Source organism: Oncorhynchus mykiss, chromosome 17 (assembly GCF_057628025.1).
Source record: "Oncorhynchus mykiss isolate SJ-2025 chromosome 17, ASM5762802v1, whole genome shotgun sequence".
Classification (NCBI taxonomy): domain Eukaryota; kingdom Metazoa; phylum Chordata; class Actinopteri; order Salmoniformes; family Salmonidae; genus Oncorhynchus; species Oncorhynchus mykiss.
This window is the reverse complement of record NC_143038.1, coordinates 43,500,586-43,518,314: the sequence shown is the minus strand read 5'-3', so window position 1 is coordinate 43,518,314 and position 17,729 is coordinate 43,500,586. Positions and strand designations below refer to the sequence as shown.

At 41.8% G+C, this 17,729-nt stretch overlaps 1 protein-coding gene across 4 annotated transcripts in view; it reads left to right on the top strand.

Annotated features, from left to right (window-relative positions):
• Positions 1-17,729, top strand: part of LOC110493230 (disco-interacting protein 2 homolog B-A) — an 86,258-nt gene that overhangs the window by 27,337 nt on the left and 41,192 nt on the right. For all 4 annotated transcript variants that reach the window (XM_036950347.2, XM_036950346.2, XM_036950345.2 and 1 more), the window contains exons 2-3: positions 14,094-14,165; positions 16,707-16,886. In XM_036950347.2, the coding sequence (XP_036806242.1) occupies positions 14,094-14,165; positions 16,707-16,886 (252 nt within the window). The remainder of the gene's footprint in view (positions 1-14,093; positions 14,166-16,706; positions 16,887-17,729) is intronic.

The window sequence follows — 17,729 nt, the reverse complement described above, 5'->3', positions numbered from 1 at the left end:
GCAATGGACATTAGACTGGTGGAAATCTGTCCTTTGGTCTGTTGAGTCCAGATTTGCGATTTTTGGTTCCAATCGCCGTGTCTTTGTGAGAGGCAGGGTAGGTGAACGGAGGATCTCTGCATGTGTGGTTCCCACCACGAAGAATGGAGGAGGAGGTGTGATGGTGTGGGGGTGCTTTGCTGGTGACACTGTCTGTGATTTATTTAGAATTCAATGCACACATAACCAGGATGGCTACCACAGCATTCTGCAGCGATACGCCATCACATCTGGTTTGCGCTTAGTGGGACTATCATTTGTTTTTCAACAGGACAATGACCTAACACACATCCAGGTTGTGTAAGGGCTATTTGACCAAGAAGGAGAGTGATGGAGTGCTGCATCAGATGACCTGGCTTCCGCAATCACCCAACCTCAACCCAATTGAGATGGTTTGGGATGAGTTCCCACATAGAAAGCGTAGGCTACCCTTGTCATTTAGCCTATTACTGTGTGTGTGTTTGCAAACTTTGTTTCTAACTTTGTGGCAATGCTGAGCACTTGTTGACTGGAAAAGCAGTCAACAAGTGAGAGTGAAGGAGTGAAGGAAAAGCAGCCAACAAGTGCTCAGCATATGTGGGATCTCCTTCAGGAAAGCATTTCAGGTGAAGCTGGTTGAGAGAATGCCAAGAGTGTGCAAAGCTGTCATCAAGGCAAAGGGTGGCTACTTTTAAGAATCTTAGATATACAGTGCCTTGCGAAAGTATTCGGCCCCCTTGAACTTTGCGACCTTTTGCCACATTTCAGGCTTCAAACATAAAGATATAAACTGTATTTTTTGTGAAGAATAAACAACAAGTGGGACACAATCATGAAGTGGAACGACATTTATTGGATATTTCAAACTTTTTTAACAAATCAATAACTGAAAAATTGGGCGTGCAAAATTATTCAGCCCCCTTAAGTTAATACTTTGTAGCGCCACCTTTTGCTGCGGTTACAGCTGTAAGTCGCTTGGGGTATGTCGATCAGTTTTGCACATCGAGAGACTGAAATTTTTTCCCATTCCTCCTTGCAAAACAGCTCGAGCTCAGTGAGGTTGGATGGAGAGCATTTGTGAACAGCAGTTTTCAGTTCTTTCCACAGATTCTCGATTGGATTCAGGTCTGGACTTTGACTTGGCCATTCTAACACCTGGATATGTTTATTTTTGAACCATTCCATTGTAGATTTTGCTTTATGTTTTGGATCATTGTCTTGTTGGAAGACAAATCTCCGTCCCAGTCTCAGGTCTTTTGCAGACTCCATCAGGTTTTCTTCCAGAATGGTCCTGTATTTGGCTCCATCCATCTTCCCATCAATTTTAACCATCTTCCCTGTCCCTGCTGAAGAAAAGCAGTCCCAAACCATGATGCTGCGACCACCATGTTTGACAGTGGGGATGGTGTGTTCAGCTGTGTTGCTTTTACGCCAAACATAACGTTTTGCATTGTTGCCAAAAAGTTTCATTTTGGTTTCATCTGACCAGTGCACCTTCTTCCACATGTTTGGTGTGTCTCCCAGGTGGCTTGTGGCAAACTTTAAACAACACTTTTTATGGATATCTTTAAGAAATGGCTTTCTTCTTGCCACTCTTCCATAAAGGCCAGATTTGTGATTGTTGTCCTATGGACAGAGTCTCCCACCTCAGCTGTAGATCTCTGCAGTTCATCCAGAGTGATCATGGGCCTCTTGGCTGCATCTCTGATCAGTCTTCTCCTTGTATGAGCTGAAAGTTTAGAGGGACGGCCAGGTCTTGGTAGATTTGCAGTGGTCTGATACTCCTTCCATTTCAATATTATCGCTTGCACAGTGCTCCTTGGGATGTTTAAAGCTTGGGAAATCTTTTTGTATCCAAATCCGGCTTTAAACTTCTTCACAACAGTATCTCGGCCCTGCCTGGTGTGTTCCTTGTTCTTCATGATGCTCTCTGCGCTTTTAACGGACCTCTGAGACTATCACAGTGCAGGTGCATTGATACGGAGACTTGATAACACACAGGTGGATTGTATTTATCATCATTAGTCATTTAGGTCAACATTGGATCATTCAGAGATCCTCACTGAACTTCTGGAGAGTTTGCTGCACTAAAAGTAAAGGGGCTGAATAATTTTGCACGCCCAATTTTTCAGTTTTTGATTTGTTAAAAAAGTTTGAAATATCCAATAAATGTCGTTCCACTTCATGATTGTGTCCCACTTGTTGATTCTTCACAAAAAATACAGTTTTATATCTTTATGTTTGAAGCCTGAAATGTGGCAAAAGGTCGCAAAGTTCAAGGGGGCCGAATACTTTCGCAAGGCACTGTAAAATATATTTTGACTACAACCATTGAATGTATCTGTTTTCACCATGACAGTTTACAGTCTAAGGTAACTTCAAAGTAATTTAGTCTCCTCAACTTGTGGAATCACATAGTAACCATCCCATCTGGTTTAATGGAATTCTAATTCAAGACTCTGATTTCATATCCACAACCTTTAACAATTTTTGTTGTTGTCAGAGAACTGGCTCAAAGATTTTCAACCATGACCACAGTTCTCACTCCCATAGATAATAATCAACCAATATTCAGAATTCCGGAAATCTCAGCGTCAGCATTGGACAGCTTCTCCAGGAGCTCTAGAACAAAATATGTATTTAGTCTAGACACGGTATTTCTGAAGAGACAAATATTCTCTGATTGCCCCTATATTACATCCAGTTAATCTGTCCATTAAATATGGGTTCTTCCCCAATGCTTAGAAGTCTGCTGCAGTGATACCTCTTTTTTTAAAATCTGGTGACCCAACACTGGTGGAAATGACCTACCTATAAGCATTCTTCCAGTGTTATCAAAAGTAGCTGATAGATTGGTGGCTGATCATCTGACTGATCACCTCATTCAGGACAACTCCATACATCAAATGCAATTTGGATTCAGAACAAACCATTCTACTGGAACAGCCAATTGCTATTTTCTGGAGTGCATTAAATCTTAACTAGACATACAGTTGAAGTCGGAAGTTTACATACACCTTAGCCAAATACATTTAAACGCTGTTTTTTATTTTTTTTTACAATTCCTGACATTTAATCCAAATAAAAATTCCCTGTCTTAGGCCAGTTAGGATGACCACTTTATTTCAAGAAAATGTCAGAATAATAGTAGAGAGAATGATTATTTATTTAAGCTTTTATTTCTTTCATCACAATCCCAGTGGGTCAGAAGTTTACATACACTCAATTAGTATTTGGTACCATTGCCTTTCAATTGTTTAACTTGGGTCATACATTTCGGGTAGCCTTCCACAAGCTTCCCACAATAAGTTGGGTGAATTTTGGCCCATTCCTCCTGACAGAGCTGGTGTAACTGAGTCAGGTTTGTTGGCCTCTTTTTTAAAAATGTATTTGTAAAAAAATTTTAGAGGGAGGATCAGCTTAATATTGCGGAAAGAATGTTGCTTCCAATGTAATTGTCTGCATCATTTCCAATCCCCCATATTTTTTGGGTAAATATATACTGTATATCCATATTACGCATGCATACATATACACATATACACATACCTATATAGACATACATACTTTTTAAAAGAATATACCTTTATTATTATTCCCTGCAAACCCTACCGCCGATCCCCCAATTGGAGTAAACTAATAAACACTTCTGCTTCTACCTTCAATTTATACATCTTATACATACTCTACAGACACAGTCTACTTTACAATAGTTCTCTCTTGTTTGTTCTTAGTCCTTCCTCTATTTCTGATGTCCATCCAGTTTGATTTCTATTTGTAACTATGCTATTTCACAGAAGTTCCGAACCTATATACATTTTACAGATCCCGTATGCTTTACATTGTTTCTTGTTATTAGTCCCACCTATCAGCTCCATTCAACCCCTCCCATCTATCGCTCACCATCATCCATTTCGGATTTCTATTTGCCATATATTTTTCAACTGTGCTGTGATATTTCACAAAATAATTGAACCTTCCTATTCTCATAGATTCTACAGATTGTAAATTAAAAATACAATTTTTGATAAAATAATTATTATATTATTGATTGATTGATTGACTATGGCTTTTCAAATGACCCAGTATTGCTATCTGTAATGTTAGTTCTAGGCAAATGTTGCAATTCTTCAGCCATTCCTGGACCTGTGACCAAAAACGAGCTACATATGGACAATACCAAAATAAATTATCTAATGACTCTGCCTCCTCACAGCAGAATCTGCAGAGCTGGGAAGATTGTATCCCCCATATATATAACATTCTATTAGTTGCAAGAATTTTGTATAGTAATTTATATTAAAAAATTAGAAGTTTTGAATCCGGCGTTTTGCGTATCAATTCATAAACCATGTGCCATGGAATGGGTACATCGAAAATCTCTTCCCAACTATTTTGCAATTTATATGGCACAGCTGTCAGTTTTTTGGTCCTTAAATGAAATTGGTATATGTTTTTATTTATCACACTTTTCTTTAACTATTTATGTTCTTTAATACATGGCCGACATACAAGTTCCTTACTTTTTTCCCCCTTCTACTTGCCTCTTCCATTTTTGTGGTAATGCTGCAATTAATTGGTTGTAATTTTGGGTAGAGCAGACATTTCCATATGTCTGTGTTAGCTGCATGTGTGACATAACTCCACCAGTCCTATTTATGATATCATTCACTAAAATTATACCTTTTTTAAACATTTCTTCGATAAATACAGTTTTTTTTTAATCAATTAGTATATTTGAATTTAACCACAATATTTGTTGTACTATTTGTTCCGTCCTTTCAGGTGGATTAAACTGAAATTGCAACCAACTTTCTAAGGCTTGTTTAAAAAATAACGATATTTTGGAGATTATTTCCTTTTCAAACAACCGAAAGTGAGCAGGTGTAATCTGAATAAAGGGGAAAAGGCCCTTCCTGAATATAGGATGAGACATATGTACCAATTGACTAGAGAACCAGTTTGGATTTAAGTATAACTTTTGTATGACTGAAGCCTTTAGTGAGAGGTCTAATGCTTTAATATTTAATCATTTCTGCCCACCAAATTCGTATTCGTTATATAAATAGGCCCTTTTTATTTTTTTCTGGCTTGCCGTTCCAAGTAAAATTGAATATTTTTTGTTCATATAATTTAAAAAGCAGGTCACTAGGTGTAGGCAAAACCATAAGCAAATAGGTAAACTGTGATATAACTAAGGAGTTAATCAGTGTGATTTTTCCACAAATAGACAGGTATTTTCCTTTCCATGGTAGCAAGATCTTATCTATTTTTGCTAACTTTCTATAAAAATGTATTGGAGTGAGATCATTTCTTTCTTTTGGGATTTGTGTACCGAGTATGTCCACATCTCCGTCAGACCATTTAATTGGTAAACTACATGGTAATGTAAAATGTGCATTTTTTTAGTGATCCAATACGTAATATGGTACATTTATCATAATTTGGTTTTAATCCAGAGAGGATAGGAAAAGTATCTAGATCCTCTAAGAGGCCGTGGAGAGACTCCAATTGTGGTTTTAAAAGAAAACATGAATCATCAGCGTACAATGACACCTTAGTTTTTAAGCCACGGATTTCTAATCTCTTAATATTATTGTTTGATCTAATCTTAGCAGCTAACATTTCAATGGCAATAATAAATACATATGCCGATAGTGGACAACCTTGTTTTACTCCTCTAGATAGTTTTAAAACTTTCTGAGATGTAGCCATTATTTATTATTTTACACCTAGGGTTACTATACATAACCTTATCCCATTTTATAAGAAATTCCCCAAAATTGAAATATTCTAGGCAAACTCCAGTCGTACTTTATCAAAAGCCTGATATTTCATAGTGTTCTATTGTTTCCAGTACTTGTCTTATATTATCTCCAATGTATCGTCCATGTAAAAAACCTGTCTGATTAGGATGAATAATATCTGACAATACTTTTTTAATTCTATGTGCCAAGCATTTTGCTAGGATTTTTGCATCACAACACTGAAGTGTAAGAGGTCTCCAATTTTTAAATGGACTCGATCTTTATATATACCACTTGGGTCCTGTTTCAGTAATAATGATATCAGACCTTCTTGTTGTGTGTCTGATAATCTACCATTTATATAGGAGTGGTTAAAACAAGCCAATAATGGTCCTTTGAGTATACCAAAAAAGGTTTTGTATACTTCCACTGGTATGCCATTAAGCCCTGGAGTTTTCCCATCCTTAAAGGCCCTAATTAGTTTCAGTTAGTGGAGATGGAGGAGCCTGAAATGAAAACATATTCTTAAAGTACTTTACTTCCTCTTTCAAAATATAATTTGGTGAATCATGCGTGACTCCATCATTTGTAACAAGTTTTAATACATTTGTTTTGGTAGCATTTCTATATTGAAGATTTAAAAATAATTTGGTGCATTTTTCCACATATTCCATCCAGTTCGCTTTATTATTATAATATATTACACTAGATCTTTCTTGAATAAGTTCCTCCATTTCTTTTTGTTTTTCCTCTAACTTATTCTGTGCCTCTATATTACCGTTTTTATTGCTATCTAACGGTACTGTTAGTCCTTCAATTTCCTTTGTTAAGATCTAAATTGTTTTTGTTTTATAGATTAGTTCTGAATTGCATTGCCTCTAAAGGCACATTTAAGAGTGTCCCATACAGTAAGGGGATCTGCTGTACCTTTGTAGGCCTCTTTGCTAGCACAAGCTTTTTCAGTTCTGCCCACAAATGTTCTATACGATTGAGGTCAGGGCTTTGTGATGGCCACTCCAATACCTTGACTTTGTTGTCCTTAAGCCATTTTGCCACAACTTTGGAAGTATGCTTGGGGTCATTGTCCATTTGCGACCAAGTTTTATCTTCCCGACTGATGTCTTGAGATGTTGCTTCAATATATCCACGTAATTTTCGTGCCTCATGATCTATATTGTGAAGTGCACCAGTCCCTCCTGTAGCAAAGCACCCCCACAACATGATGCTGCCACCCCCGTGCTTCACAGTTGGGATGGTGTTCTTCGGCTTGCAAGCCTCCCCCATTTTCCTCCAAACATAACGATGGTCATTATGGCCAAACATTTATATTTTTGTTTCATCAGACCAGAGGACATTTCTCCAAAAAGTACGATCTTTGTCCCGATATGCAGTTGCAAACCGTAGTCTGGCTTTTTTATGTAGGTTTTGGAGCAGTAGCTTCTTCCTTGCTGAGCGGCCTTTCAGGTTATGTCGATATAGGACACGTTTTACTGTGGATATAGATACTTTTGTACCTGTTTCCTTCAGCATCTTCATGAGTTTCTTTGCTGTTGTTCTGGGATTGATCTGCACTTTTCGCTCCAAAGTATGTTGATCTCTAGGAGACAGAATTCGTCTCATTCCTGAGTGGTATGACGGCTGCATGGTCCCACTGTGTTTATACCTGCATACTATTGTTTGTACAGATAAACGTGGTACCTTCAGGCGTTTGGAAATTGCTCCCAAGGATGAAGCAGACTTGTGGAGGTCTACACATTTTTTTCTGAGGTCTTGGCTGATTTCTTTTGATTTTCCCATGATGTCAAGCAAAGAGGTGCTGAGTTTAAAGGTAGGCCTTGAAATGCATCCACAGGTACACCTCCAATTGACTCAAATGATGTCAATTAGCCTATCAGAAGCTTCTAAAGCCCTAACATAATTTTCTGGAATTTTCCAAGCTGTTTAAAGGCACAGTCAACTTAGTGTATGTAAACTTCTGACCCACTGGAATTGTGATACAGTGAATTATAAGTGAAATAATCTGTCTGTAAACAATTGTTGGAAAAAGTACTTGTGTCATGCACAAAGTAGATGTCCTAACCGACTTGCCAAAACTATAGTTTGTTAACAAGAAATTTGTGGAGTGGTTGAAAAACGAGTTTTAATGACTCCAACCTAAGTGTTTGTAAACTTCTGACTTCCCCACCTACAGTTGAAGTCGGCACAGTCTTTTTGGATCTTTTAAAGGCCTTTGATACTGTGATTAATGAGGTGCTCCTATCCAAACTATCCTCCCTTAATGTGTCCACTGAAGTTATTAGTTGGATGTATTCCTATCAGACAAACAGAAGGCAAAGGGTTTGTTTGGGGGACACTCAGTTGGACTCTCTTCACTATAACATTGCGGACCCACAAGGGTCAATATTAGGCACCCTTCTGTTTGCCATCTATTTAAATGAACTCCCACTTGCTTGCCCACAAGTTAACAGAATCTGAAAGTTGTCTAACTCCAACTTGATGTTTAAGAAACATGTGAAGAAGGTGGTTGACACAGTCAAATTTGGATTATCCAACTTTAGGTTTATAAGACCTTTCCTTCCTCTGGAGGCCGCCAAACTATATAGGCACGCTATGATCTTCTCACAGCTGAGATATTGTCTGGTCACAAGCAGGAGCTACTATTCTGAAACCAATTGAATCACTCTACAAACAAACACTTAAGATTTTTGATAACAAACTAAACAGTTATCAACATTGTCATATAATTTGTTGAAAATGTAGAATATAGTAAAAATAAAGAAAAACCCTTGAATGCAATGTCTTTGTTTTTGAAAGAAACGCATTTTTTTTGTCCATTAAAATAACATCAAATTGGTCAGAAATACAGTGTAGACATTGTTACTGTTGTAAATGACTATTGTAGCTGGAAGCGGCAGATTTTTTATGAAATATCTACATAGGCATGCAGAGGCCCATTATCAGCAACCATCACTCCTGTGTTCCAATGGCACGTTGTGTTGGCAAATCCAAGTTTATCATTTTAAAAGGATAATTGATCATCAGAAAACCCTACGCTGTGTGCTACTCCCTTCACAGAACAGCGCAAACTGGCCCTAACCAGAATATAAAGAGGAGAGGGAGGCCCCGGTTCACAACTGAGCAAGAGTACAAGTACATTTACTAGACACTAGGGTGTCTGATTCTCAAACTAGACGCCTCACAAGTCCTCAACTGGCAGCTTCATTAAATAGTACCTGCAAAACACCAGTCTAGGCAACAGGATAGATAATAGACACGTGTGTGTGTGTGTGTGTTGGGGTGGGTGTGTGTGTGTGTGTGTGTTGGGGTGTGTGTGTTGGGGTGTGTGTGTGTGTTGGGGTGTGTGTTGGGGTGTGTGTGTGTGTGTGTTGGGGTGTCCGTGTCAATATGTGTGAGTAGAGTCCAGTGTGTGTGTATAGAGTTAGTGCAAAAAAAGGTCAATGCGGGAAGCCATTTGATTAGCTATTTTTAGTAGTCTTGTTTAGCAGTCTTATGGCTTGGGGGTAGAAGCTGTTCAGGGTCCTGTTGGTTCCAGACTTGGTGCACTGGTACCGCTTTCCATGCAGTAGCAGAGAGAGAACAAACAGTCTATGGCTTAGGTGGCTGGAGTCTTGGACAATTTTTTGGGCATTCCTCTGACACCGCCTGGTATAGAGGTCCTGGATGGCAGAGAGCTCAGCTCCAGTGATGTACTTATCACCCTCTGTAGCGCCTCCTGTCGTTCCCTCTGGGTGTGTGTGGACCATGTTAATTCCTTAGTGATGTGGACGCCAAGGAACTTGAAGCTCTCAACACACTTGAAATAAGTTGGTATGACAGACCTGGTCAGGGATAGATTGAAAATGTGAGTGAAGACACCTGCCAGCTGGTCAGCGCATGCTCTGAGTACGTGTCCTCATAATCTATCTGGCCCTGTGAATGTTAACCTGTTTATAGGTCTTACTGACATCTGCGACAGAGAACGAGATCACACATTCATCCAGAACAGGCTGATATAAGGCTATTGTACATCCCTTTTAACATTGCTCTGCATCTATGACCACATCCAACCCCATCCACCTGCGCTTTGCCCATGGGCTGCACCACCTCCACCCAGAGAGGGGGGTTTGGCTCTTAGTGGTACACACCAGTGAATGGAAAAGCTCAACTGGAGCTGGTGTTGCAGGGATGTAGCTTTTTTTGGCACCATCAAGAAAATAAAGACATCAATCTGAAATCTCCCAGATGGAATAGTGTTTACTTTGAGAACGGTTTGCCCCAGTCGCTCCTCCCGCATCCACAGCCCTCTCCCCTCTTCAGTGGAACAGTCTGCTCACATGAGCTAAAAATAAGTTGTGTGAGTAAGCCAGGCCAACTGTACTGTTCATGCATTACTTATGGTAGTGTTAGCTTGTTCCCATCCTTGTCTTCATAAAAAAAGACTAACTCTGTTTCTGAGTGTATGAGTGTATTCAGTAGGGAGTAAACACTGAATAGTCCTGTAGCTCAGTGTGGTCCTCTGTAGCTCAGTGTGGTCCTCTGTAGCTCAGTGTGGTCCTCTGTAGCTCAGTGTGGTCCTCTGTAGCTCAGTGTGGTTCCTCTGTAGCTCAGTGTGGTTCCTCTGTAGCTCAGTGTGGTTCCTCTGTAGCTCAGTGTGGTTCCTCTGTAGCTCAGTGTGGTTCCTCTGTAGCTCAGTGTGGTTCCTCTGTAGCTCAGTGTGGTTCCTCTGTAGCTCAGTGTGGTTCCTCTGTAGCTCAGTGTGGTTCCTCTGTAGCTCAGTGTGGTTCCTCTGTAGCTCAGTGTGGTCCTCTGTAGCTCAGTGTGGTTCCTCTGTAGCTCAGTGTGGTTCCTCTGTAGCTCAGTGTGGTTCCTCTGTAGCTCAGTGTGGTTCCTCTGTAGCTCAGTGTGGTCCTCTGTAGATCAGGTAGTACATCGTTGAGATGGGTTCGATTCCCGGGACCACCCGTACATACGTAAAATGTATGCACGCATGACTGTAAGTCACTTTGGATAAAAGCGTCTTAAGTGGCTTACAAACATTTGGACACACCTACTCATTCAAGGGTTTTTCTTTATTTTTACTATTTTCTACATTGTAGGATAATAGTGAAGACATCAAAACTATGAAATAACACATGGATTCATGTAGTAACCAAAAAAGTGTTAAACAAATATATTTAATATTATAGATTCTTCAAAGTAGCCACCCTTTGCCTTGATGACAGCTTTGCATACTCTTGGCATTCTCTCAACCAGCTTCATGATGTTGTCACGCCATCCCATCTGGTTGCAGAAAATAGTAAAAATAAAGAAAAACCCTGGAATGAGTTGGTGTGTCCAAACCTTTGACTGAGGCTGTATATTATTTATATTATTATGATTGTATTAACTAACCTGCTAACATGAACAGACGGTGTGTTATGTATGATGCCGCTGTATCTCGTGTATGCTGTGACCCACAACACTGGGGAGTTGCGTTGACAACAAACTGTTCTTGACTCCATGCCCAATGGGGATAGTAATGATTTATTTAACTGTGGTAGATGTGACAATCTGAGTGGGTGTGAGCGTGAATCGGTATCTGTGTCCAAAATGATCTTGCGGATGAGTCCAAACATATGTATACATGGTGTGTGTACATTATGTAGAGTGTTTGCGTACTGTCTTTTCAGGAGGAAACCCTCCTCTAATCACTTTAGTCCTATAGAATCCCTATAGAAGGTGACGAGCATAACTGGAACATCTAAACCTCACCGTGGCTTTTCCTGCCTGTGTGTGTCTCCAGCCAGGCCTCTAATTTGTAATCTGGGTTTCGGTTCGCTGCCCACTGAGAACTTTCCCAGATGATACGACCCAGGAGGAATCTCATCTCTGGCCTCAGATAAACAGATCACCCGTTCTGATTGGGTGATGCATCAGACACAGGAAACCATTGTTCATTATCTAACCGTTTTTGGAACGTTATCTCAGACTCCGCAGCACCTGTCATATAATGTTTCAATAACGGACCAAGTTGGACTGAGTTGATTTGGAGGCAGGGCAGTCAGGGGTTTGTTCAACAGCTGTTAATTCCTTAAGTGTTCCTCTGTGTTTGCCAGAGAGGCCCTTGGACTGTTGCTGCTTTGGTTTACTTGTTAGAATAAATGTGTAGTTCCATTCACCCTGACAACTGTCTTAGTCCCAGCTAGAGTAGTGGCTTTCTGTTTGACTGGCCCCCTATGCTGCACCTTGAGTAGGCAGACATTATGTGAAGTGGTGAGATTGGGTTTTACGGTGCAGATTTGCAATGAGGCAGCTAATACTCCTCTCCTCCAGATCTAACAGGCCTCATTCAAACTGAGCTCAGATGATGATGATGATGATGATGATGATGATGATGATGATGATGATGATGATGATGATGATGATGATGATGGTGGTGGTGGTGGTGATGATGATAACAGCAGTTTTAATGTTGACTAGGTTTTGCTCACAGTGGTGGGCCTAGTAGGGATCAGACGGTGCCTGGCTGGCTCCCATGGGTCAGGGAGAGGGGGAAGGTAGGACAGGGGGCTTGAGGGAGGACATATTTATCATCTGTGTTCACCAGGGGTGATGGCGAGGTGAATGCATTCCAGATGGATTGTGTGTGTGTGTGTGTGTGTGTGTGTATGTGTGTATGTGTGTGTGTGTGTGTGTGTGTGGCAGCAGCAGCAGTGCTTACGGAGGTGGTTGGCAGAGAGACTGCTCTGCTTCAAGGCCAGATTCTCAGGCAGATAGCTAGGTCGGGTGAGAGAGAAGAGGGAGAGATTGAGAAAAAGAGAGAAAGTAGAAAACTGACTGAGCCACAATAGACAAGCTCACTATGACCTGCCATCACACCAACTCAGCACTCATCCACCTTTGTGTACCCCTCCTTTCCTCCCCTAACTCTTCTCTTCTCCCCCTGTCTCTTTCTCCTCCTCCATATTATTCCTCTATCTTATTTCTCCTCTCTTCTCCTCTGTCCTCCCCCTCATTCTCTGTGTATATCTCTGATTCATCCCATCCTGCTCTGGCATCCATGTGTCTCTGTATTTAGTTCACTCTCTTCCTCCACTTCCTCCTTTCATCCTGTCACTGGAGTCACACCAACACTTTCATCATCCAGCTCACATGTCTTTCCATCCGTCCTTCTCTCCGCCAGAGCACTGCCGCTAAGCACTTGACACTAGTAGCTAGCTACTTTAATCTATCACTGTTTTCTGGTCATCTCTGTTGTTTTTCCTTCTCCATCTTTTCATTCCTTCTTTAATTTGCTTAATCCCCCTCCCTCCCTCCCTCCCTCCCTCCCTCCCTCCCTCCCTCCCTCCCTCCCTCCCTCCCTCCCTCCCTCCCTCCCTCCCTCCCTCCCTCCTCTCCCTCACTCCCTCCCGTCCCTCTCTCACTCCCTCCCGTCCCTCTCTCTCTCACTCCCTCTCGTCCCTCTCTCTCTTTCTCCCTCCCTCTCGTCCCTCTCTCTCTCTTTCTCCCTCCCTCTCGTCCCTCTCTCTCTCTCTCTCTCTCTCTCTCTCCCTCCCTCTCGTCCCTCTCTCTCTCTCCCTCCCTCTCGTCCCTCTCTCTCTCTCTCCCTCCCCCCTCCCTCTCGTCTCTCTCTCTCTCTCTCTCTCTCTCTCTCTCTCCCCCTCCCTCTTGTCTCTCTCTCTCTCTCTTTCTCTCTCTCTCTCTCATCCCTCTCTCTCTCTCTGTCTCAAATGGGAGTGACTTATAGGCCTGTGTTTGAACAGGTAATACACCACACCCTGTTTAGAATAGAGGGTTATTACCAAAGTTGCTAAGGTCTGATGTGGGAGTTGGGAATCCAACTACAGTCAGTTCAATTATGTTTCTAGCCTCGTTTGCCTTTTTGCTTTACTTTCAGGTTGTATGGGTGGTCCGGTGCCATTCGATAATACTGATGCCACATTTCTTACATAATAACCACAGAGAGGAGGCAAAAAAAGAGTGTAAAAAAAAATTGCCATCAAAGTATCATTGTAGATATTTCCCCCAAGATATTTTACTCTGTAATACTTAAACTGTTTGGTCAGAATATTCTAGTATTTCTTCATCAAAGTTGGACATTGTGTTTGTTTCTGCCTCTGTGTGTGTACTACAGCAACTTTTCTGAGTAACAAGTTAACAAAATGAATAAATAGCACTTTCTCTTTACATAAAGAACACACTGCTCATTTTTGTTCAACTGAGTCTATTTGACCACAAGGTTTGATGCAGACAGTAGCCTATGTATATGTACTGCCTGCTGAATTAGTATTTGTGTATGTTGTATGTCTGTTTGATCACATCAGTGACCAATGTTCTCCTCTTTCTCAGGTGATATCACACAGAAGGGATATGAGAAGAAAAGGACTAAACTTCTGCTTCCCTTCTTCATTCATACACCAGGTAAGAAACAAACAAGCATTTCGCTGCTATAACATCTGCTAAACTGTGTACACGACCCATAAAACCTTATCCTGGATACATCTCCCCATAATGCCACTCAGGCCTATGAGAACATACCTTCAATATTCAACTACTGTTTTTGTTTGATTTTTAGATTATTTACAAAATTCGCCATGAGGATTTTTTTTCTCTCTCCTCCATTAAGAAGATGAAGAAACATGGTCAAATCTGCTTGGTGCTCACGGCTGCCTCACAGTGGTAGTGCTGGTCACTAAAGTGTCTCCAGACTCCTCCAGTCCACGGATGCCGAGAGACGATGGTCCAGCGGCCCATTGTGACCTAGCTACGCGGCTCTGAGACCACCGACGCACCTCCCCAAAAATTCCCAACCAGCACGGCTCTGCGTACGTGTCTTCTATTCATTTGAATGGGGGTGACGGTTGGATAAATTGCTTGAGCCGCGCTGAGCATTTGAAATGCCTAAAAGCCAACGGTCCAATATTCCAGAACACTGCCGTGCGTACGCATACACGTTTTTGGACTCTGATAGGCGCATTATCCTCTCCGCTTCCCTCTTTATTCGCTCACTTCCTTTATGGGTTGATTGTCTGTAAATGTGAACAATTTCAGACAGCATTTCTCAGCGATGAGCAAAGCTGCTCCCTTGTTTACAATGTTCTGTCCCTTTACAAAATAACCCTAGTCATGATGTACTATTATGGTTAGACCCTTTTAGAGACATATTGAACATTGTGATGAAAATGCGGTATGTCGTAAAAGCACATGCAGATCCTAATGACATTTTGTAAGATTGTGATTATGAATCTCTATTTGAGAGGCAGTAATATTCTCTTCATCGTGTGAGGATTAAGTCACTTAGAGGTCAGGTCAAGGGTCATATCCCAAGTGTCTTAGTAGGAGAGGGAAGAAGTGGAAGCCTTTTTTTATGTTTGTATCCATGAAAATGACAGAGCGACAGCCCTTTACTCTTTAGTTGTTTTTTCCCTCATAAATCTACACACAATACCCCATAAGGACAAAGGAAAAACAGGTTTTTATACAGTTTTGCAAATGTATGGAAAAAAAAGAAGAAATATCACGTTAACATGGCACACCTCTATTTGGGGAGTTTCTCCTATTCTTCTCTGCAGATCCTCTCAAGCTCTTAGGTAGGATGGGGAGCATTGCTGCACAGCTATTTTCATGTCTCTCCAGAGATCGGGAGAGTCCGGGCTCTTGCTGGGCCACTCAAAGACATTCAGAGACTTGTCCCGAAGCCACTCCTGCGTTGTCTTGGCTGTGTGCTTAGTGTCACTGTCCTGTTGGAAGGTGAACCTTTGTCCCCAGCCTGAGGTCCTGAGTGCTCTGGAGCATGTTTTTATCAATGATCTCTCTGTACTTTGCTCCGTTCATCTTTCCCTTGATCCTGACTATTCTTCCAGTCCCTGCCGCTGAAAAACATCCCACAACATGATGCTGCCATGCTTCACTGTAAGGATCGATCAATCAATCAAATGTATTTATAAAGCCCCCAAACAGCAAGCAATGCAGGTGTAGAAGCACGGTGGCTAGGAAAAACTGCCTAGAAAGGCCAGAACCTAGGAAGAAACCTAGAGAGGAACCAGGCTATGAGGGGTGGCCAGTCCTCTTCTGGCTGTGCCGGGTGGAGATTATAACAGAACATGGCCAAAATGTTCATATGTTCATAGATGACCAGCAGGGTCAAATAATAATAATCACAGTGGTTGTCGAGGGTGCAACAGGTCTGCACCTCAGGAGTAAATGTCAGTTGGCTTTTCATAGCCGATCATTCAGAGTATCTCTACCGCTCCTGCTGTCTCTAGAAGTTGAGAACAGCAGGTCTGGGACAGGTAGCACGTCCGGTGAACAGGTCAGGGTTCCATAGCCGCTGGCAGAACAGTTGAAACTGGAGCAGTAGCACAGCCAGGTGGACTGGGGACAGCAAGGAGTGGCGCAGCAGCCTAAGACACTGCATCTCAGTGCTAGAGGCTTCACTACAGACCCTGGTTCGATTCCAGGCTGTGTCACAACCAGCCGTGTTTGGGAGTCCCATAGGTCGGCGCAAGAATTGGCCCATCGTCGTCCGGGTTTGGCCGGTGTAGGCCGTCATTGTAAATAAGAATTTATTCTTAACTGGCTTGCCTAGTTAAATAAAGGTTCAATAGAAAAATACAAATAAATGTCCAATCAATTGGATTTACCCCAGGTGGACTCCAATCGAGTTGTAGAAACATCTCAAGGATGATCAATGGAAACGTGATGTACCGGAGCTCAATTTCGAGTCTAATAGCAAAGTGTCTGAATACTTTGCATTAAAAAAAATCTGAAAATCTGTTTTCGCTTCGTCATAATGGGGTATTGATGAGGAAAAAATAGAATTAAATCCATTTTAGAATAAGGCTGTAACGTAACAAACATGTGGAAAAAGTGAATGGGTCTGAATGCACCGTATATACTATATACTTTGTGTACTGTCTTTTTGTCTCCTAGTCATCTACTTTATTATTTTGTACTCCCCAGTGGAAGCCCCCCCCCCTGCCTATGATGCCCAGGCTCCTGGTCCTAGCAACGCCTCTGGCTCCACCCATGCCAATGCTCACACCCAGGCTCCTCCACCCAGCTCCTCTTCCCGCTATCGTGATCGTCGCTCTCGGCGACCGCACCGCAGCGGAGGGACCAGGGATGACCGCTACCGATCAGGTGGGCAACAACTTGCCTCAGTTTCCATTTTTTAAATCAACACTTATGTTGCCTTAGGAAATCCAGTCATAGTCAATAATGTTGCATTTTTGGTTCATGTTAAGTTTGATTTATTATTTTTCATTTCATTCAATATAAGCATTAAGTAGTCAATTTATGGTCAAATCTGGTTTGAAGCAGAATCTTGTAATCCTGTAATGGTTGCAAATAGACCAATGAAAGGGCAATGCTGCTTTGTGTGTGCGTGTTGGATTGTGAGTGCTGGCTGAGGTCGTGTGTGTGTGTGTGTGTGTGTGTGTGTGTGTCCTGTTGGGTTGTTGAGAAAGAGAAGTCCCTACAGTGTGCAGCAGAATCCCCTCTAAAGGGGAGCCCAAGAGGTCAGATCCCTCACATTGTGATTGGGGAGTGATGTCATGGCTTGGCAATGTGCTGGACTGTGGAGAGAGCAGGGGGAATACTAAACAGGAAGGAGGAACTCAGCACCATATAATTATTTTGTAGATTCTATAGAGTACAGGGAAGGAGTGTTAGAATGGATCGTTAGATGGTTGAGAAGACATGAAAGAATAACGAATGGTAGAGAAGTGTATGAGTCTTTCTGTCCTCTCTCTTTCTCTCTCTCCTTCTGTTACTAGAGGTGCATGCAGTGTACATGTGTCCTCCCTCTAGGCAGCTTCATACTCAGCTTCATACATTTCTCTCTCCTCCCATCCCTGTTTGGACAGCCTCTGCATCAGTCTGGTCTTGCCTCTCACGTGAGACACACATGCATGTACACACACACGCACACTAGCTCCCATACCTCATTGTGGAGTGGGGTTTTTGGGGATGAAGGACGGAAGG